General features: G+C 59.4%; 1 protein-coding gene across 2 annotated transcripts; it reads left to right on the top strand.

Annotated features, from left to right (window-relative positions):
• The first annotated feature begins 10,417 nt into the window (after nt 1-10,417).
• On the top strand, nt 10,418-21,354 carry SHOX (SHOX homeobox). Of its 2 annotated transcripts, XM_087813642.1 has the most exons (5): nt 10,418-10,749; nt 13,975-14,183; nt 18,151-18,208; nt 18,290-18,378; nt 19,911-21,354. In XM_087813642.1, the coding sequence occupies exons 1-5, from the start codon at nt 10,470-10,472 to the stop codon at nt 20,154-20,156; spliced, it is 882 nt and encodes a 293-aa protein (XP_087669768.1). In that variant the 5' UTR covers nt 10,418-10,469; the 3' UTR covers nt 20,157-21,354. The 2 variants fall into 2 exon arrangements, with proteins under 2 accessions (XP_087669768.1, XP_087669767.1); XM_087813641.1 differs by lacking the exons at nt 18,151-18,208; nt 18,290-18,378; nt 19,911-21,354 and adding an exon at nt 14,228-15,903.
• The last annotated feature ends 488 nt before the right edge of the window (nt 21,355-21,842 follow it).

The raw sequence follows: 21,842 nt of genomic DNA, 5'->3' as shown, positions 1-21,842 counted from the left end.
TCCCTTCTATCCCCAGCACCTGGCATAGGTGTATCTCCCTTCTATCCCCAGCACCTGGCATAGGTGTATTTCCCTTGTGTCCCCAGCACCTGGCATAGGTGTATTTCCCTTGTGTCCCCAGCACCTGGCATAGGTGTATCTCCATTCTATTCCCAGTACCTGGCACAGGTGTATCTCCCCTGTACCCCAGCACCTGGCATAGGTGTATCTCCCCTGTACCCCAGCACCTGGCATAGGTGTATCTCCCTTCTATCCCCAGCACCTGGCATAGGTGTATCTCCCCTGTACCCTAGCACCTGGCATAGGTGTATCTCCCTTCTACCCTCAGTACCTGGCACAGGTGTATCTCCCTTCTATCCCCAGTTCCTGGCATAGGTGTATCTCTCTTCTATCCCCAGCACCTGGCACAGGTGTATCTCCCTTCTATTCCCAGCACCTGGCACAGGTGTATCTCCCTTCTATCCCCAGCACCTGGCATAGGTGTATTTCCCTTGTGTCCCCAGCACCTGGCATAGGTGTATCTCCCCTGTACCCTAGCACCTGGCACAGGTGTATCTCCCTTCTATCCTCAGCACCTGGCACAGGTGTATCTCCCTTCTATCCCCAGCACCTGGCATAGGTGTATCTCCCTTCTATTCCCAGCACCTGGCATAGGTGTATCTCCTCTGTACCCTAGCACCTGGCATAGGTGTATCTCCCTTCTATCCCCAGCACCTGGCACAGGTGTACCTCCCTTCTACCCCCAGTACCTGGCACAGGTGTATCTCCCCTGTACCCCAGCACCTAGTATAGGTGTATCTCCCTTCTACCCCCAGTACCTGGCACAGGTGTATCTCCCCTGTACTCCAGCACCTAGGATAGGTGTATCTCCCTTCTATCCCCAGCACCTGGCATAGGTGTATCTCCCTTCTATCCCCAGCACCTGGCACAGGTGTATCTCCCTTCTATCCCCAGCACCTGGCATAGGTGTATCTCCCTTCTATTCCCAGCACCTGGCACAGGTGTATCTCCCTTCTATCCCCAGCACCTGGCACAGGTGTATCTCCCCTGTACCCCAGCACCTGGCATAGGTGTATCTCCCCTGTACCCCAGCACCTGGCATAGGTGTATCTCCCTTCTATCCCCAGCACCTGGCATAGGTGTATCTCCCCTGTACCCTAGCACCTGGCATAGGTGTATCTCCCTTCTACCCTCAGTACCTGGCACAGGTGTATCTCCCTTCTATCCCCAGTTCCTGGCATAGGTGTATCTCCCTTCTATCCCCAGCACCTGGCACAGGTGTATCTCCCTTCTATTCCCAGCACCTGGCACAGGTGTATCTCCCTTCTACCCCCAGCACCTGGCATAGGTGTATTTCCCTTGTGTCCCCAGCACCTGGCATAGGTGTATCTCCCCTGTACCCTAGCACCTGGCACAGGTGTATCTCCCTTCTATCCTCAGCACCTGGCACAGGTGTATCTCCCTTCTATCCCCAGCACCTGGCATAGGTGTATCTCCCTTCTATTCCCAGCACCTGGCATAGGTGTATCTCCTCTGTACCCTAGCACCTGGCATAGGTGTATCTCCCTTCTATCCCCAGCACCTGGCACAGGTGTATCTCCCTTCTACCCCCAGTACCTGGCACAGGTGTATCTCCCCTGTACCCCAGCACCTAGTATAGGTGTATCTCCCTTCTATCCCCAGTACCTGGCACAGGTGTATCTCACCTGTATCCCAGCACCTAGTATAGGCGTATCTCCCTTCTATTCCCAGCACCTGGCACAGGTGTGTCTCCCTTCTATCCCCAGCACCTGGCACAGGTGCATCTCACCTGTATCCCAGCACCTGACACGCCCGGGGCCCATATAACTGCATGCATTACTTTCTCGTTGCTGCTGTAACTAACGGTCCCAAACATAATGGTTTCAAACACCACCCACTTATTGCCCCACAGCCGTCTGGGGTCTGACGTTTGGGCACCATGAGGGGGGCTCAGCTGTGTACTCTGCTCAGGGCCCCCAAAGATGCAGGGTTTGTGCGGAGATTCCCAGAGACTCCAAGCCAGAGAGGGACTCCACCCGCCGTGGCTGGAGGGGCCACAGGAAAGTGTGGCCCCCAAAGCTAAAATCACAGTGTGGACCAAGGGGCTCCAGGAAGATCTCCTCAAAGCTCATTCAGGCTGTTGGTCCAGCTCGGTTCCTTGGGATGTAGACCTGAACTGTTTTCCTTGCTGATGTTGGCCAAAGCTGGTCTTGGCTCCTGGGGTCACCTTCGTTCCTCGACACACTTTCCTGTGGCCCCTCCAGCCACCAGCGGGTGGAGTCCCTCTCTGGCTTGGAGTCTCTGGGAATCTCCACACGAACCCTGGATCTTTGGGGAAAGACACAGCATTTCAGAGCTGAACGTGTGTGTGTGTGTGTGTGTGTGTGTGCGTGCTGGGGGAGGTCCTCCCCACATTCCTCCAGCCCCTCTAAAGTGTCCTCGCTCCACTCTTAGAGCCAGGGCTAAAGAGGGAACAGGCCCAGGGAGGCATGACCCAGACCCAAGAGATATTGGCTCACATCAGTTGCTCAGAAGTCTGTCTTTGGTGCAAGAGGCCGATGAATGACTGACTGAATGAATGAATGAATGAATGAAGTGAATCCAGGGCTATCCTTGCCTGCCAGGGAGGGGAGGCCAGCTCCCCCTATCCCATATATCTTCCAGGCTGGGAGGGTCCATGGGACACGTTAGGGACGCAGCTCCCACCTGGCTCAGGGCCCCAGAACCTGCAGCTGGTGCCCCGCAGAGGGAAAGTGCCCGCAGGTGGGGGGAATGGCCTGGCCGATTCTGCGGCCCAAGGGGCCAAGTCTCACTTCGGTTCTAGCCCAGGACCGGTCAGAGGCCCCTCCCCCGCCCTCCCTTCTTGCCCCGGCTCCAGACCTATTTGGTGCTGATGAAGAAGCAGGGGAGACGAGGGGTGTCTCTCCCTTCCCCTCCACCCCCTGCACGGGCTCTCCCCCCCCCCCTGCTCGGCCAGAGCTGGAGCAAAGTGGGGGGGGCGCTGCTGAGCGCAGAGGTGGGCTCCTGGCGCGTGTCCAGCAGGCCGAGCTCAGCCCTCTAGCCCCAAGCTTCGCCTCAGGCCAGGAGGCTGCGCTGCGGTGGAAAGGCCAGCGGCAGGAGCCAGGAGCCGGTAACATCCTTTCCCCCTCGCCAAGGGGGGGCCTCCCCCACACTCTGGCCAGGGCCTGTGCCCAAGCTCCCCAATTAGCTTAGCCCCACGCCCCAAACCCGTGTCCTTCCAGCTCCTGCCTTCACCCCCTCCGGCCTTGAGACAACTCCATTCCCTGCGTCTCCGGCTTCCCAGCGATGGCCACGCAAGTGACTCAGTGCGCTGGGCCGCAGGCACATCCCTGGCCCCCCACTAGCAACCCTGGGCAGTCAGCGTGGATGCCTCATTAGTGGGGGGCACGGGTGAATGAGTCCCTGGAGAGAGGCAGGAGGAACCCCTTCCCACCCACCTGCCCCTTGGGGGGTGGCCCACGGTGGAAAAGCAGGTCCAGGGCTTCGACAGTGAATTGGAGAGGGGAGGGGGCAGTAAATGGGTGGGAGAGACAAGCAGCGGCCTCCGTAGGCTCCAATCTTGGTGGGCCCAGGGAAACTGCTCAGGGACCCCAGGGGCCCCGAGGCTTCCTGGATGGGTTGGTTGGGCCCCAAGCATTCTTGAGGGGCTCCCCAGCGCCCTGACGCACGCGCGTGCCCAGATGAGCTGCCTTCTCCGAATGTGCCCTTGGCACAGAAACTCGGGCCTACTTCCCAAGGGAAGGGGATGCTGGGTTCCAGGGCAGCCCCGGAGCTGGAAGATTGGGGGTGGCTGGCCATTTGTTCTGCAGAAATTGGCCAATTTATTAATGCCTGCCTCGTAGAGGGTGGACGGCGCTCCCCTGGAATCTTTTTCTAAAGTCGTTGCATCTGGAAGTCCAGGGCGAACCGGAAGAAGCTACCTGAGCGCAGCGGTTTCGCTGGTGTCCGGGGTCCTCCAGCATAACCAGGAGCCTTCCTGGGACTGGAGTGGGACCCCCTGCAAACTTTGGGCGGATGGATACAGTGTGGGAGCCGCCAGTGGCCTTGTCTGCCAGGGCGGACTACACAGAGAGATGCGTAAAGTTCGCCGGCACCGGGGATGCCGGCGGGAGCCTGAGCCCCGGCGGAAGGCAGCGCGCGGGCGTCGGTCCAGCAGGGCCCGTGGGGACAGCGCCCAGGGCGCACGGCTTGCGCCCCGGAGCCTGGGACCCGCTGTCCGCGCCAGGCCGCGCGCATACGAGCTGCTTCCCACCGAAGCTCCCGGACCAGGGGCGGCTGTCTCCCTAAGAAAAGTCTAAGCCTCCCTCGCTCCCTCGCTGTGGGCGTGAATGGTTCGCTCCTTTCATTTGCGCGTTGTTATTGGAGAGATTTTTGGAGCCCGTTTTCGGATCCAGTTGTTGCCAAAGCTCGGGGTGACCTGTGCGTAAAGGGGAGGCCAATTCGGGGCCGGGCGCCTGTAGGAAGAAGTTAAAACGCAGTCCTCTGCCCAGGCCCAGTGCCAGAAACCAGAATAAAATCAAAGCGCACCCCTCAGATTTATTCCTGGGGACATTAATTACCCAGAAAACTGCCCCCCTGCGAGTGCTTAATGTATTCATCTCTGGGGGGAGAGGGCTTTCCTGTTTGCCTAGCGGTGGTCTCCAGAAAACGACCCTCCTTTTAGGTGTCCTCCGTGGTCCGCTGCTCGGCTCCCTGAAAAAAAAAATAATAATAATGTTTTTCTTAAATAAAACATAAAGTTAGGGTCTTGTGATTAAATCTGAAAGGAGAGAGTTGTAATGCCCACCATATGTTCCCAAGTAGATGTGGGGGGGAGGGAAGGAGAGGGGAGAGGGAGAGAAAATTCCACAGAAAGCAAATCACATCCCACAAACTATATTGTTAATAATGTATTTTTGCATGGAGGGCTATTTTAGAGTCCCCCCCCCGTCCCCGCCTCCGCCCCCACCCCTCACACACACATAAATCCTGGGATTTGTAGCAAAAGTGAGACCCAGTGAAAGAAAAACAACTCTGCATTTTCTGGGCGGGAGCTTGGAGGCTGGGAGGCAGCCCACCCGCTAGCCAGGAGCTCCCAGAGCCTGCCCCGTGGAGACCTCAATTAATATCATAGATGTCGCCCTTGTGGACAGAATCAATCTCATCCATTCAGGAGCTGGATTAACGGAGCCCATTGGCCTCGGATTCGAAACCTGGCTGTTTTGGGTAGATCAATAAAGAATCCAGATGGATGACAAATGCAGGTTTTTACATTGAAATGGGGGGAGTGGGTGCAGAGAGGAAGCCGGCCTGGGAAACGTGTTAAGACATCTGTGAAACGCGGAGCCTCTGATCGATGCCGATAAATGTTTAATGGGCGGGGAGGGCTGGGTTGTGTCAGCGAAAAAAAAAAAAAAAAAAAAAAAAAAAGGAACCTAACCCCGTCGGTTGTTTTTATTAATAAGAAGGGTGTTCGAGGGGCCAGAGGGAAGGGGCATTCTTGGAAATTTCCTTGCTCTGTTGATGGAAAAATGAGGGTGACCCCGGTTGGGGGCAGGGGCCTGAGTTGACGGGTTTGGGGGACCGGGATCGGGTGGGTGACCCCAGGCCTCTGGGAGCCAATGCAAGCCTGCAATTAAGAGCTCAACACATTCAATTTGATTTAAACTAAGTACATTTGGGTCAAGAGCAGCTTGATATACTCGGCCGGAGGTACAAACTCCCAGGCGTCCCTTTCAGGAATTAAATAAGCCAAATGTTAAATATTTGCGGAATATCGTATTGTAAATGAGAGGGAGGGAGGGGAACGGGGGTCATCTATTCATTAAAATTTGCCCAGTTCACACACAGAAAGTGAGGTTATTTTATAAAATCGGAAAAACACCCATGTCCGTTTCGTCTCAGCATCCCAAGTCGGCCCCTGGGGTCTGTCTCCCACCTGACGTGCCCCCATTGGGACCCGGGGCCTTGGTAGCCGGGGGTCAGCTGTGTCCACTGGTGCTCTATCCGTTTCCTGGGGACCCTGCACGGGCCTGGGGTACCCGGACATCCTACTTTAACTCCTGTGTCTTGGTCCAGGGGTGGATACGAAAGCTAAGAAATCTTCTGGCTCATTTCTGTCCTGCATGCAGGTGAGGGGGAAAAACCAGGGGAGAGGAGAGAAACCCATCCCCACCTCCAGCACCCCGTGGCCGGGCCTGCTCTGACCGCTCTGGCCAGCAGGGTGCAGCTGAGAAGGGCGATTCTCGCCATTTCCAGCTGCTCTGGACCAGCGTGGCTGAGCCTTCTGGCTCTGCCTGGGTCCCCAGGGGCCGACTGGGAGCTTGCTGGGCCTGGCCCGCAGGACTCTCAGCTGGCTACGCTCGGGGTGAGGGGTGCCGAATGCCCCTCGAGCTTGGACACAGCCAACCTGACCTCGAGCTCTCCGTGGCGTCACCTGAGGGAGGGTCTGAAGAATTCAGGGAAAGGAGCCTGGGCCAGGATGGGGGGACCCGGTGCCTGTGAGCAGTGCCGGAGGGGGGCAGTGCTGGCTTCCCGGGGTGCACTCCTATGGGTGGGCTTCCGAGCAGCTCTCCTGAGTGGCGATGGTCACTTCTCCCCAAACTGGGTGCTGACTGGTTCAGACAGGCCAGCAGGCGGGGTGGGGGTGGGGGGGCACTTGGGTCCACAGCTCAGACACCGGGTGCCTCTAAGCTCCAGGAGGGAACGTCTGTTTTAAAACCACCCTGCAGCCTCCGGCTGCCTCCCAGGACCCCTTTTCCTTCCTCCCACGTACGAGCTCTCCTGCCATTTCTTTCTTCTTCTAATTGCATTTTGTCTCTGCGTCTCTTCCCAGCTGGAACATCCCTGGCGCTGGCAGGAGCGGTCAGGCCTCAAGGACCCGGGTAGCCCCTGATGACCCGAGTTTCTGGACCAGCGGGGCTCGTGCAGGGCGACCGACGGGGTCCTCGTTGTGACACCCGGGAGCCTGCAGAGCAGCTGGTGCCGCCCACATGGAAAGGCCCCTTCGCCCCCAGAGACTAGACCCCCCTGCATGACGCTCGTCCCCCCTCCCCACCCGCCACTTCTTTCTTTTTGTCACTGGTGTTTTCGGGAAGCAGATTGGCTTCCGGTTCTAGCCACAGACTTTCCAGAAACCCGTCTCCTCTGGAAGGGTTGGCGGCCTGCGTCGCAGACATGATGAGATTGTAAAGTGAGGTCCTGCCCCCTCTGTCTGGTCCCCCTTCCCTGTAGGAGGAAGGCCCTGGGCGCTCAAACAAGCGCCCCTTCTTCGGAGCCCGGCCAGCCTGTTAGGGTCTGAGCCCTCCCCGCCTGCCTGCCGGCGGAAAAGTAACATTTCACATGGACCCACCCTGCGGCCTCAGGGAGCGCCTTGAACGAGCAAAAATAAGGGATACGGAGAGTCCTCGCTTCGGCTAAACTATAAAGCGTAACACGAGTGCCTGACATTTCGTGTCTCTGTCTTTAAAAGGGGGCGAGCTAAGGAGCCTTCACGCCCTTGGCCAGTTAGAGGAGGGGGCTGAGGGTCCCCAAAATTTAGAGAGGGAGGCAAGGTAGTGTTTGATTTTGTGAAAACGTCATCTCCCTTCCCCCGGCGAGGCCTTCCAGGCTGAGAGAAGACGCTCCTGGGTGGACTATTTCTTCCAGGATGGGCTGTGTGAAACCCGTTCGTCAACGTTGGGCATTAAAATTGGGACGGCAGGCAGCCCTGGCCGGGTAGCTTGGTTGGCTAGGGCATCAGTTGTCCCCGTATGCCAAGGTTCTGGGTTCGATCCCCAGTCAGGGCACATGCAAGAATCAAGCAACGATATTTCAGTAAGCGGGGCCACAAATCGATGTTTCTCTCTCTCCCTCCCTCTCTCTCTAAAAATCAATCTATAAAAAATTAAAATTGGGGCTGCAATGGAAGGGGGGAGGGGACTGTAATTCTCTCCCAGGCTAAAGGGTCTTGAATATCCGGGGGGCCCATCTGCTGCTCCTTGGAGAGATTCCTGGAGGTGCCGGGCCCTGGTCGGAGCAGGGTTCCCCCATGAGTGGAAGTGGGGCCCCGAGGTGGGGGGCAACCCTGCATGAGGATCTGGCTGGATGCCTGTTACCTCCCCATGAAGGAACCTCAGGCCTGCCAGGGCCCAGGCTCTATGGGACTCCAGGGTCCCTGGAGGTTTGGGGAGAGGGTGGCTGGGAAGCAGCTTCGGGGCTCGCTGCCAGGTCCCTGGAGACCTGGCCTCTGCGCCTGAGGCTGGAGGCGCGGTGGGATGGGAAAGAGGAACAGGGTCGCTGCCTCTGAGGACCCCAGAAAGTGGCTCTGCTGGCCCAGAGCCACCTCCATCACCGCGCTGTGTCCAGAAAGGCGCATTTCCTCGCTGACCGGCTCCCCAGACTTCATTGGGGCCCACGAGAGGCGCCCTGTGGGGTGGCCGCGGTGGGGGGCCACGCGGCCCGGGCAGAGGTTGTCAACGCCTGGGCCGCCACGTGCCCGCACCCCGCGCGCCCTGCGCACCCGGCTCCGCGCGCGCCTCGGGCGCTTCCCCCGCCGACCCGCGGCGGCGGCCTGAATAATGCATTAGGGGCTATTTGTAATTCCGTGTGATATCCGCGCGCCTCGGCTTTGATTAGGGGGCCGCGGCGACAAAGACCTGTTTGTTAAGTGGCGGGGGCGTCTTCGCCTTTCAAGTCCGAGGGAGGCTGCGGTCCCCAAATCCCCCGGCTCGGTCCGCAGCACGCGGGGCAGAGCAGCCGGGACCGCGCGGAGAGGCGCCGGCGCAAGCGTCCCGGGAGGAAGAACGGAGGGCGGGCGGGGTAGAAATAAACCGGCAGGGAGACGGAGAGGAGAGGAGAGGAGGGAGGGAGGGAGGAAAAGCGTCCGTCCGTTCCTTCCATTCCTCTCCGCTCCTCCCCTTCCCCCGCCTCCGGAGCAGGACACCCCCTTCCCCAGATCAAAGACCCCCCCCCGTGAACCCGACCCCAGGTCCCGCGGATTCCGGAGAAACCTTCCCGTGTCCTTCGCGCAGAAGGAGATCAACGTTGGGCTTCGGAGGTGCCCCGGATCCCCCGGTCTGATGACGCTCGCGCGCGCGCTTCAACTTAAGAAACTGCAAAATCGAGCTCTCCAAAAACCACCGCGTTCCCCCTCCCCCTAAAGCCCGGTCCCAATTCCAGGGTAGGAGTGGGGCGGGGGTGGGGGTGGGGGTGGAAAGACGGGGGGGATATGACAGAAAAAAAAAAAAAGAGACAGGGAGAGAGAGAAAACAGGAAAAGTCAACTTTATTTCCAGATGAAGTTTTGCAGATGACAAGCTTGGCTGCCGAAGGCTGTCAAATGAATTTCGCACCGCAGTTGAACGAAGCGGCTCCTCCTAAGCGCACTGGAGAGGGTTGGGCGCGAAGGGGCTCGCCGGGGAAACCGTGACACAGCCCAATATATATATATATTTCTCCCAAATTAATATCCCAGACACGAGGTTGACAGAACAGTTCTAAAGACCGGTTCCGCCAAGCAGGATCTGACATGTGCCAAAAAGATCGTTGTGAACGAATTAGGTCTTCCAGAAACCCGCGGGCATCTCCGCGTCTCCACCGCTGCGCTCCGGAAGCCGGTGGCCGGGCAGCGCCCGGGTCCCCGGCCTTGGCGGCACCAGCAGCCGCCGAGGCTCCCGTGTCCACGTTCGGGTAGACCTGTGCTCCTTCCTCTCATTTTCGGGGCTCCCGCCGCTGTCCCCCAATCACGCCTCGCGCGCGCGCGCGCGCAACCGCTCCTCCCGTTCGCTCTTCGGGCCGCGCCGGCGGGTCCAGCCCGCAATCCACCCGCATCTCCAACTAGGAGTCAATCCCTGTGTGCCATCCGCGCGTCCCCGCCGCCCGGATGCCCTGGATCTCTCCGCACTGCCGCGGACGCACGCACGCACCCATCCCGCCCAGATACATTCCAGGCGCGGGGCTGAGCTCCACCCGGGGCCGGCCGACGGGCTAGGACCTCCTCGCCATCCATAAACTCCTCCTCGAGTTTCGTTTCCGCCAGCCATTGATAGAATGCGGATACCTGTTTGGGCGCTGGCGCCTGCGCCCGCTCGCGCGCGCGCGCGCTCTCTCTCCCTCTCGCTTCAAAAATTCGATCTTTGCTCCTCTGCACCAAGGTGCACAGACGCCCAACAGTGATGAAATGAAAAGAAAGCCAATTGCCGGACTGGAGGTGGGGGAGAGAGCGCGTCTCTGCGTGCGCCCGCCGCCGAGCTCGGAGTCTTTAATTGCTGCAGACAGGGCGCGCGGGGGGTTGGGCGGAGGTAGCCGCGTATAAATAGTGAGATCTCAACTAGAAAGGCATAAATAACGGCAGGAGGGACCTACCCTCACACGGACCGTCGTCTCCGCGCGGGGAGGCGTGCGGACCACAGCCCCGGCTCCCAGCCAGCCCCGCCGAGCCCCGCGGACCCCCCGCAGCCCAGGGCAGCCATGGAGGAGCTCACGGCTTTTGTATCCAAATCTTTTGACCAGAAAACCAAGGAGAGCGGCGGAGGCGGCGGGGGCGGCGGCGGCGGGAAGAAAGACTCGATCACGTACAGGGAAGTTTTGGAGAGCGGACTGGCGCGCTCCCGGGAGTTGGGGAGCTCGGAATCCAACCTCCAGGACATTACGGAGGGCAGCGGCCACTGTCCGGTGCATTTGTTTAAGGACCACGTGGACAACGACAAAGACAAGCTGAAAGAGTTCGGCTCGGGGAGGGCTTCGGAAGGTAAGCTCGCCGGGCGCCCGCTCCGGGGCCCTGCCGGGGTCCGCGTCTCCTCGCCGCCGAGCCTGCCTGCCTGCCCGCTCCTCGCTCCGTGCGCGCGGAGGAGGCCCCGGGCGCCGCGGCTCGCTCTCAAAGCGACCTCCAAACTCTGAATTCACAGCCACGGCTCGGATATAAAGGCCCCGGCGGTCCATCGCCAGTGTTTTTCGTAAGACAGAAAGGAAATAGGGAGACAAGCGCGGAGGCACGGCGGGAAGGAGGCAGGCCGGGGAGCCAGGATGCGCAGGGGCCCGAGCCGCGCGCCGCCCGCGGACTCTCTTCTCCAGGCGTTGCCATTAGGCGCTGGAGAGGGAACTTTCCCCGGTTGGGGTCGATGCAGCGGGGACGGGGGGAGATGTGCCTGAAACCAAAGTCAGCTGTACAGATGCCCGGTGCGCACTGCCTGCCTGCCAGTCTTCCTAATAGGCACCCCCACGCGCACGGAGCAGAGATGCCCACGCGTCATGCGCTCACCGCCTGGGCCGGCTTCCCGAGCTAGAAACAGGGCAGCGCTGAGGACGCTCGGGCCGGTGGTCGGTGATGGAACGGCGCGGTCGCCACTTCCCCCTCTCTAACCTCTCCGCAGTTTTCACTTAGGGAAAACTTTTCCCCCTTGAACCTTGAGATTTGATCTTGGCTGAGCCGGCCTGTATATTAAAACCACTCCTGCTCCCGCAGGTGGCCAGGGTCTGGATGTGGCGTGAAGGGCCCCGGGGCAGCTCCTGTCCAGGCGCACGAGGCGGCCCTACCCCAGGCTGTCAGGGAGCAGCCGGCCTGCTGCGGGCAGGCGCGTCCTGGGCCTCCTTTCCTGTGCTATGTCAGAAATCGGCTCCGCCGTTCGTCCTGTTGTTGAGACCCGGGGAAAAGGCAGATTTAGGAGAGCTTTCCCAGCTGGGATGGGGTGGTCCCCGCCGGGGGAACCTCTTGTACAAACAAGGTCAACTGGCAGTGATAAATCAGAGGCATAAAATTGGCTACGTGTCTCCGGGAGCACCGTTGGAAACTGCCAGGAATGTCTATTTTTTTAATTACTAAGACAGGCAATAGGGAGGTTTGCCATTTGGATCCAGCGGTCCAGTTTCACTCATCCGCAGTGTTGAGAGAGTTCAGGGTGATCTTCCCAAGAGGTGGTCCCCCCTCCCCTTCCAAAACGCACTTCGCCTGGTCTTTGGGATCCTACACTTTGGTGGCTCCGTTCTGGGGCATGGCCTTGAAGCTTGTGTGAATGACCCAGACATCCTTTTGAAACGTTGACCTTGTGGGATCGGAAAGCTGGTGGAAGGTTAGAAATAAGCCCCCAACTGGCCGAGCAGCCCAGGCCGGCCAGCCTCGCCTCGGGGTTGGTCTCCGCACCCGGCTCTGTAATCCATACAAAGACATTTTGCTTTGATGGAGACAAGGCTGCTGGCTGAGCACGACTCGGGGCAGACAGTTAATTTCAGAGGTTTTACAGTGCCTGGCGGCCCCCGTCCTGGGGCTCCCAACTAGCTACCCCAGTACTTCGTGGAGCCCAAGCCCCCTCCTCTTTTCCCAGGGGCAGCCAGGCCAGTGCAACGAGGGCCTTTGGGAAGAGAGCCAAGTGCAACTATGGAGAGCTTTTCCAAAGTGAGAGGAGAGTAAGACAGCGTTTAGTAGGAGAGACAGAAGGAAAGCAACAAGCCAGACCCATGTCCCCACCTGCACCGTTTCCCTTGGCTGGTTGTGCAGACCCCCCGGCCAGCATTTGGGAGCAAAAAACGGAGATCGGGACACCCGTGGGCTCACGGGGAAACCCGGCGGAGGTCCTGGGCTCTGAGCAGCGTGCCCGCTGAGCCGCCGAACAGGGGGCCTGCGGATTTTGTAAAGTCTGCTGCTGCTGTTTCCAAAAGACTCTGAAAGCCGGCTGCTCAGCTGGGATCCATCCCCAAGGTTCAGAGTTGAGAGGCCTAAAGGGGACACATCTGGGCTGCCTTCAGGAAGGGATTTACTGCAGGAAAGAAATGGGGTGCTCTTGGAAAGGCATGGTTTTCAGGAATACGAGGGGGAGTTACAAGGCAAGTGGGGGTTAGGTGGCCAGCACCCAGGACCCTTGAGGGGAGATTCTCAGGCAGAGTTGGGACTGGGCATGTGGTGTCCAGCTCAGGGCCTGGCTGTGGTGGAGGGCCAGGGGCCAGCATCTCCCCTCTCCTCACAAAGGTCCCCCTCTGAAAGTTTCTGACTTTACTACTCAGGGCCCTTCTGTGGTTATTCGAGACAGTTTTAGAATTGCTGGAACCCCAGGCTCTTTGCACAGACACTTTCGAAGGTCAGCCTCTTGTCCTTGACACAGAGAGGACATTTAATTTGGGCACCGAGGTAATTAAATTGCCCCTGCCCAGCTGCCCCAATGGGGAGAAAAGGTGAAGGGAAAAAGGCAGGGTCGGGGAGGTGCAGCTCCCCGCAGCCTTGAGTCTTGGTTTGCAGGGGCCCCCTTTCGTTTTACATCCCTGGGCTTGGTGAGGAGCTGCCGTTTCCAAGACTTGAGGAGAGATTTCTGGGTCAGACTCTCCTAAATGCTGACTTGATTGCCTCATGCTCAGACCCCCGCCCCCACCCCTACCCCCAGCAAATACAGCAGCTCTCATAATTTTGGAAGTAGGAACGTGCCACCCATGGCGCCCTGGTGCAGCGTGCAAATACAAGTAAAAGAGAGAGAGAGAGAGCAGGAAACCGAGGGGCTGTGCTCGCAGGCTCACCCCCAGGCCCCCTGACACGCAGGGAGACTGAGACCAGGGTAGGGGCCCCGCACGCGCCCAGCTCCAGGGCGTCCGGAGGGAGGCTCGGGCTAGGCTGGCGCTGCAGCAGGGGGCAGTGGCTCTCTGGCCCGCGCCGGCAGAGGGAAAAGAGAGAGACACCGGGAGAGTTAGGCTATGTTAATGCGGCGAGAGATACAAAGTGGAAAATTGAGCGAACAAGGCGCCGCCAGTTGTTACAAAATAGCGAATCTTCCCCTGGAATTGATTTTATCGACTTGACGCAGACTTTGCGTCAGGGCGCGTGGCTCACCCAGGCCCTTTCCAACGCACGCACACGCTTAGGTGTTCACCAGGTCACGCCAAAGAGTCCAGCGGGGCCCATCTTTCCGGGGCGCAGGGCGCACGGGGCCGGGGAGGCGGGAGCCAGGCGGAGGGACTCCGGGCCTCAGCGCTGTGCCCTCGGCCCGCCCCGCAGGTATCTATGAATGCAAGGAGAAGCGCGAGGACGTGAAGTCCGAGGACGAAGACGGGCAGACGAAGCTGAAGCAGAGGCGCAGCCGCACCAACTTCACGCTGGAGCAGCTGAACGAGCTGGAGAGGCTCTTCGACGAGACGCACTACCCGGACGCCTTCATGCGCGAGGAGCTCAGCCAGCGCCTGGGGCTCTCGGAGGCGCGCGTGCAGGTACGACCGAGGGCCCGGCCTCAGGACCGTGTCCTGGGGTGCAGGTAGGACCGAGCGCCCGGCCTCAGGACCGTGTCCTGGGTGCAGGTAGGACCGAGGGCCCGGCCTCAGGACCGTGTCCTGGGGCGCATCCCCGGAGCGCACAGCCTCTCTGCCCTTCCAGGAGCTTGGGGAGACTGGGGTCGGGCTGGAACCAGGCCTTTCGGAGACGGTCCAGGCGATGGTGCGCGCGTTTGGGGGGGGGGGGTGCACAATTCCCTCGAAGGGCACGTGCCCCGGCTCACCAGCTGGTCTTTCACATCCAGGGTGTCTCGTCGGAAATGTGGATCACTCTTTCCCCTAATTTCCACCCCTTTGTCTCTCATCCGGTTCGGCTTCTCCTGCAGCGTACTGACTCCCTGGTGCTCCAGGGAACGGAGAGGTGGGGAGGGGGCCGGGGGTCTGGCACGCGGGGCATCTTGATGAGCTCGGCTGTTACCCACGCGGGGCCGGATTAGCCCCCGTGCGCCTGGCTCGCGGCGGGAGGGAGGAGGGGGGGGGACCAGGGCGCTTGAATTCCTGATGCCCCATCTGGCGAGCCACCGTCTGCGGCGCCCTGGGTGTGCGCAGCACGTGCGAGGAGGGCGCCTCCGTGAGCCGATCTGGGGCTCCCTAAATGTGAAGTTTATAAAATATATTAATTTATGGACGGGAGAGGGTGGCAGAGATCGGCTCCCTCCAGGTCGTGCGGACCCAGCCCCGCGGGAGGTCGGGCCTCCCATCGGTTTTCACACTTCTGGGCAGGACAGGAGGCCCAGGGAGAGAAGGGTCAGGCTGGCGAGGCCCTGGGGACTGGTTTTAAATAAACGGAATTAATATTGCCAGGCGGGGAGGCACAGGGGTCTGAAGGAAGGAGCCGGGTTATTATTGGTTGTGGGGTCCACAGCTTCTAACAACTTTGGCCCCCCACCAATGCGTTTTATTAGACAGCATTTTTTTTTACAAAATCTGGACACGGAAGGAGGTGTGTGTATATATTTTTGCTCTCCCCCATCCTGTTCCATTTTTCCGTGTGGCCGCAGGAAGCGAGGGTGAGCTAGGACTAGGACGAATGCAACTCTCCCCGGGTATTTTCCGATCTTTCCCAACGGGCACCGGTTCCCAGCATCTTCCAGCTTGGGTGGTGGCGCCCGCAGGCGAGGTCGCTCGGGCCACCCGTTTGGGTGTCTGTGGTCGCTGCCCGGGGTGGGGGGAGAGACTGGCCACCCTTCTCTGGGAAGATGAATTGGACAGCCCCATATAAATTAATGAAAAGATTAAACTTTGGCTGGAGGGGACATCAACTTTTATGTCATCTCACAGTGTCTTCCTTCCCCGGGATCGGTAATATCTCTGAGGCCTTGATGTAGTGTTTCTATAAAAATAAATTACTTGTAATTGAATTCTACACTATTTCGCTCAGCAGTCTATTACCGGGCAGCACCTCAGCGGGGGCCCCAGCGAGGGGCGGAACATTGGTGCCTGGGTGGCCGCAGATGTTCAGAACACCCGAACCCCGAAAGGGGAGGGACCCCCGAGCGGCTATCGGTCCTGCAGGTGAATTAAAATCTAACGACGGTAAATAAAAATACAAATAAACAGGAGATAAAGGCTGTGGTTTTGGCCACGGGGAGGAAGGACGGGGCGAAAACCGAGGGGAGGGCAGACGGCCGCCTGTAAAAATCAATTAGTTGAAATGGATAGGTCGTGGGTGCAGGAGGCGCGGGGCCGAGGGAGAAATAGGAAAGGGGAGCGACGGAAGCTGTGTTTCCATTCTTTCTCGCCAGCCCAGCCCGGGCGTGGTGGTAATCCGTCTCGGTACAGACTGTGCCCGGTGTTGTTAGAAGATAGGGTTTCAATTTCGTGCGGAAATTTGCTCTAAATAAATTGAGGCTCCTTCGAAGCCCATCCTGATTAACCTGTTATTTTTAGTCTCTCGCTGGAAGCCCCCCGCGCCCGCGTCACCCAGCTGCCAGGGTTATAATCGAAAGTTATGAGACCACGGGTGAGGCGCGGGCTGTAATTTAATTACAACAAATATCTTCGGGTTTATGGCGCAGAGCTAAATTAAATGTCATTACTCACTGTCTGTAATGGAGATCAAAAGGAAATCCGATTACGGTATTTGTGAGAGGGAGCTCGACCTGCTCCGTAATGAACAAATGTTGTCTAAACCAGTGTCCCCAGCTTTACTTACCATGCTCAGGAGTAATTGGAATTGATCGGGCTTCACCCCAAGACTGATTTATTATCGCTTAACGTGCCGGCTAATTGATCACTTTTATTTCTCATAATGTTTTTGTGCGTGTCCCCCCTCCCCCCCTTTCCGCCCTTGAAGGGGCAGGGAGCTTGACTTTCTGGATTTAAAATAGGATTGTGTGTTTTTTTTTGAAAAAAATGCCCTTGGCAAGGGGTGTGTGTGTGATATGGTGAATGGGCTCCGGCGCATCTGACTCGCCTCTCCCTAGGAAAATGGGGTGTGGGACCCCAAGGAGAGAGAGGTGCCCAGGATGCTCAGAAAGGTCCAGGCCACCGGCGTTGGGGCTTCAGACATGGGAGTGGGAGGAAAGCGATCTTAGCATTTGGAAAAAGGGTAGAGATGTGTGAATTTCAACTTGTAGGTGTGTGGGGGGGTCCTTTTTGGAATTACTTTTCAGCAGAACGCATAAAAGTTTTAATGCCTCCCTGCAGCCGGGCAGGATGAGCTTTGGAACATTCTGGAAAGACTGGCGCAGGGTGCGTGTGTGTGGGGGGGGTGGCTCAGCCCTCCATGGAAAACTGTTTATTGAGAGTCAAGGACGGAAAGGTTCAGGTTTCTGAGACTCTCAGGTGCTTCCAAAGTCCGGGATTTGCCGAGGTTTCCCTGCTCAGGGTGGGCGCATTGGCGTAGCGGGCGCAGGCACCCAGTGCGTGGGGCAGAGTGGACAATAGGAAAGATCCCTTTGTGCCAAGCATCCGGCGTGGTCAGTGGCCACCATCGCGGCCATAGGGTCAGTGAGCGTGGAAGCGAGTTAGAAAACAAATTAAATGACTGGGAACTTTAGGAGTGGGGGGCCGGGGGGTGCTCCGGGTTTGTCTGTGGGGCGTCTATGGGCCCCAAGTTGCAGGACCAGGGGTGTCCCTCAAAACAGGGGAGGTGTGATGTGGGGAGCTCAGGAAGGGGGCTGTTGGGAGGGAAAGGGGACACCTTTGCACCCCAATCTTGACAACAGGCCTCTGAACCCAGCAGGGCTCTAGGCCAGGGTCCCATGGCCCTTTCTTGCCCAAGTTCTTGAGCAGGCACCCCCAAAATTAGACATCTTTAGAGAGGCCTGGAGTATCCAGGGCAAAGCGTTTTGCCAGGGGACGGGGGTGGCTTCGCCGGGTCCTCACGGATCCAAGACATTCCCAACTGACTCTGTAACATTAACTGGGACCAGCCAGGTCTCCCAGGAGGAAGCAGAAGACGGGGAACTTTCTGGACTCAGGGTGCTCTCGGCCTGATTGGGGGAGGAGGGCCCCGAGCCTAAACTATTTATCTACCTGAGTGTGGCCCTTCCTTGGAAGCTAAAGCCCCAAAAGGTGAGATGGGGTGCTCCCAGGGGGCGATGCCCAAGTAGACAGATGGCAAATTCTCCAGCCCATCCGCCTTCCCAGCTCCGGTTTCTTGGATTTTTAACATCTACCTGTCCGAGTTCCTGTCTCCCTTAGTGGGTGACGAGGTCCCAGAGTGAGCTTGACCAGCTCCAGCCCCGGGTAGCCAGTTAGGCTTGTGGGAAGGGCAGGGGGTTAGGTGAGGGTAGAGAAAGCTTTTGGGTTCGGGACCTCTGGGGCCGCGCCCTAGACTCCTGAGGCCTGAGCGCCCCTTCTAGCGCCGTGGTGATGGTTGGGGGAGCGACGCCCTCGGTTTCCAAGCCCGGCCTGGCTCACCGAGCTGTGTGTGTGTGTGTGTCTGTCTGCTCCGTCCCAGGTCTGGTTCCAGAACCGGAGAGCCAAGTGCCGCAAACAAGAGAACCAGATGCACAAAGGTAGGTGCGGGGGTGGCGCGCGGAGGCGCGAAGGTGCCGGGAGGACCCGCGCGGCGTTCACCGCTCTGGTCTGTCTTACAGGCGTTATCCTGGGCACCGCCAGCCACCTGGACGCCTGCAGGGTGGCGCCCTACGTGAACATGGGCGCCCTACGGATGCCTTTCCAACAGGTAGCCGTGTTTTCTTTCCCCTGAACCTCTTTCTCTGTGTCTTTTGCGCGCCCGGGGGGCCCTGCGCCTCCGGCTCTCTCTGGCTCCCCACCCCTCACCCCGCCCCCGCGGAAGAATGGAGGCGGCTACTACAAGAGAGCATTTATAGACCCTTTGGCACGCATTAAAATCACGCTGTAAAACTCCAAGACTCACCTTGGGGAGGGCCAGGTCATAAACCCAAACGCAGTGTTACAAAAATCGGAGGGGAAGAAAAATCCCACCTACTCCGGAGCCACCCACGTGCTCACTGCCTGGAGCCTGGGGGAGGGGGGCGGTGCCCACACCCGAACCCTCACCCTTTCACGTGCTGAGAGCCTGGGCTAGAGGTGTCTGAGCCCCTCCCGGGCCTGGCTTCGCTCCACACCTCGGGGTTGGGGGGCCTTTTGCTCAGGTCGGTGTGTGCAGAGCGCATGGTGTCCCGCGTGGACACCGGGAGGCGACGGGGTTGAAAGACAGGCCTGGAGTACAAGTGTCCAAAGGTCCACGCCCAGTTCAGGACCAGCGCCCCTTAGGTGGCGGAGGCGCCCAGTCTCTAGCGCCTACCTGGCCCTACCTCCCTTCAGCGCAAGACCCCTTGGCACACCTGTTGGGGCCCCCACATGAGGGGTGAGAGTGTGTGCGCTGGAGGAACAGGGGTGCCCTGGGCAGAGCGTAGGCTTGGCCACCACGCACAGCGGTTTTGCCCCAAAGGGCAGGCCCAGGGTTATATTTGGACCCCTGTTTGCTCAGGGACAGAGGCCCTATGGATCTGGCCTGGGCCTTGGCTGGTCAGCGAGGCCCTTTGTTGGGGGAGGTGTAGTTAGACACCTGGGAGAGGGATGGGGGGCAAGCTGCTGGTTCTCAGACTTTAAGTGCCCAAGACCTGAAGGGCGTCCAGGGTCCCTGGTGCTGGGGGAAGGGGGGTGATGCACACCCATTGGGTTAAGCTCCCCCTTGCCTGGGCTTCTCACAGCTCAACTCCTCTCTCCAGGACAGGGTGGCCCCTCAGTCTCAGAGGAGCCGTTGCCCCGACGTGGGGTCAGCCATGAGGGCCTGCTGAAATTAGCCATAGGCGCCCCAGGATTTGGCTGTGCACCCCACGAATTTAGGAGGTCTCTGGGAAGGGTTGTGGGGGAGGCCGCAGCGAAACTCTGGACCCTGAGACTTGGACACATGCAGGGTCAAATAGAGAACTTGGGGTTCTGGTTTGGAGGGGCTCCCAGCTGTAGGCACCCCAAAGCTGGAAAGGACTTGAAGGTGGGCATTGCGCAGGGGTGTGGTGGGCATGGAGATCTGGTGAATTCCCCAGCTTTGGTTCTGGCCAGTGACCCCATCGGGAGAGGGTGACCAGAGGACAGCCCGGAGGAGTGGGTGGTGGTCCCCGGGGTGGGGCAGGGGGGGATGGTTCCATGGGAGAGAAGCTGCTCTTGGGGTCCATGGGGCAGGAAAGCCCCCTCCTTGCGTCCTAAGGGTGCCGGATTTCCTCCCCCCCCCCCCGCCCCCTCCCACAGGTCCAGGCCCAGCTCCAGCTGGAAGGCGTGGCGCACGCACACCCGCACCTGCACCCGCACCTGGCCGCTCACGCGCCCTACCTGATGTTCCCGCCGCCACCCTTCGGGCTGCCCATCGCTTCCCTGGCAGAGTCTGCGTCCGCCGCCGCCGTCGTGGCCGCAGCCGCCAAAAGTAATAGTAAAAACTCCAGCATCGCCGACCTGCGGCTGAAGGCGCGTAAACACGCCGAAGCCTTGGGGCTCTGACCCGCCGCGCGCCCCGGCGCCTGCCCCAGCCCCGCACCCCGCCCGCGCTGCGTCCTGCACTCGACCCCTCCGCGCCCCCCTCGGCCACACGGACGCCCGGGAGCCAGGGCTCCGGACCTGGCGCAGCAGCCTCCTCGCCTGGCGCAGCAGCCAGGGGGCCCACGTTTGGCCTGGGGAAGGGGGCCTCCCGGGAACGCACGACCCCGCCAGACCCTCGCAGAAACTGTGCAGGAGAGAGATCAGGTGACGATGACGGCACCCAGCCCAGCCCTGGACCGCGCGTAATCTGCGCGTCCTAGGACCCGGGGCCACGTGGAGCCCTGCGCACCGCTTCTCTTCTGCCGCGCCTCTACCCCGTGCATGCGGTCTCCTCCACACCTTTCGAAGATCCTAGAGCCTATGACACAAAAGTCTGGGGCTGGTCTCTGCTGAAGATGCCGATTCTTGGTCTCCAACGGTCCTATTCTCGGCCACGAACTAGCCTCTATCCGGGGAGCCGCGGGACCCGTGTGGATTTTAGCGCGGACCGAGACATCCGAGGCAGGGGCCCTGCTCTCCGCCCCCCAGCCCTGCCCCCAAAGGCAGCAATAACACAAAGCATCCGGTGGCCTCGCCAGGATGGGCGCGAGGAGGACCTGAGTCTCCCAAGTGGTGACCGCGCTGGGGACCTGAATTGCGAGCCAGGCTTTTTCCTGTTCAGGTTGGGTCCACCCCCAGCGCCGAGTTTAGGATTCCTTGTGCCATACAAGAGGCCACCGTGTAACTTTTCCAGTCTCTGATTCCCTAACGGACATTCTTTGCAGTTTCACCGAATTCAGACGCGCCAGGGACTCGCCAAAGGACCCAGGGGCGCAGGCGCGCGCGCGCGCTCGCTGGCGCGGGGTTGTAACGCCTACGACCCGGGGCACTATTAACTCTAGTAAATGCAATTAAATGCAGTGAAGTGCAATATTGTAAATACGATAGATTTTAAAAGAAAAATAGCCGTGCGCTCTGGACCGGTCAGCTTCGGACTTGCGAGGGCGCTGTCTCCCTGCATGCTGTGGGCCTGGCCCCTGGGGAGGGGGGTGCGACCCTCTGCCCACAAAGACAGGGGGGCTCAGGGGGCTCTGGCTGCGGTGCAAATAGGGCGTGTGGCATGTGTCGGGGCAGGATGGGGTGCCAGGAGGTGACCTTTGGTGGCTGAGCTGTTTCTGGGCAGGGCCTGGAGAGTCCTCCAGGCAGTGAGTTCTAAGGTGATGTTTTGTAGAAATAGGAAGATTTTCAGCTTTTTGACCCCACCTCCTGCTTTTTTTTGTCTCCCTCTCCTTTGGTTTTCTGAGTCACCAAAGAGCAGCTGACATGGGAAGGGACAGTGGCTTGACATGGTGTCACCAAAGGCCCAGGGTCTGCAGTCGGGCACCTGAGTTGGGAGCGATGTGTGGGTGTCTGAGGGGCGGGAGGCACTGCTGGGCTTCTCTGGGTCCCTGCCTTGTCCCCAGGGCCCGGCCAGACACAGACACTTTGCCCACCCCTCTGTTTTTCCCCAACGGGCGGTCCAGCCAGCCGGCGTCAGCCGGAGCCCCATTGATCACCGTTTCCAAAAGGGGTTTTGCTCATTCGAGCATTCACCGGTGGCAGTTTCCTTTCCTCACCTCTGACGTGGGTACATTTCCCCAGGAAAAAAAATAAAAATAAAATTCTCCT

The sequence above is a fragment of the Miniopterus natalensis genome, chromosome X, assembly GCF_054644295.1.
Source record: "Miniopterus natalensis isolate mMinNat1 chromosome X, mMinNat1.hap1, whole genome shotgun sequence".
NCBI classification, from domain to species: Eukaryota; Metazoa; Chordata; class Mammalia; order Chiroptera; family Miniopteridae; genus Miniopterus; species Miniopterus natalensis.
Note: the sequence above shows the minus strand (reverse complement) of the source record. Positions and strands in the feature narration are given on the sequence as shown.

Bases quoted from the DNA above. Each gene is read 5' to 3' on its own strand.
- SHOX (XM_087813641.1), top strand. From the start codon at position 10,470: ATGGAGGAGCTCACGGCTTTTGTATCCAAATCTTTTGACCAGAAAACC. The intron at 10,750-13,974 runs GTAAGCTCGCCG...CCCGCCCCGCAG, and splicing joins CTCGGGGAGGGCTTCGGAAG to GTATCTATGAATGCAAGGAG. The intron at 14,184-14,227 runs GTACGACCGAGG...CCTGGGGTGCAG, and splicing joins TCTCGGAGGCGCGCGTGCAG to GTAGGACCGAGCGCCCGGCC.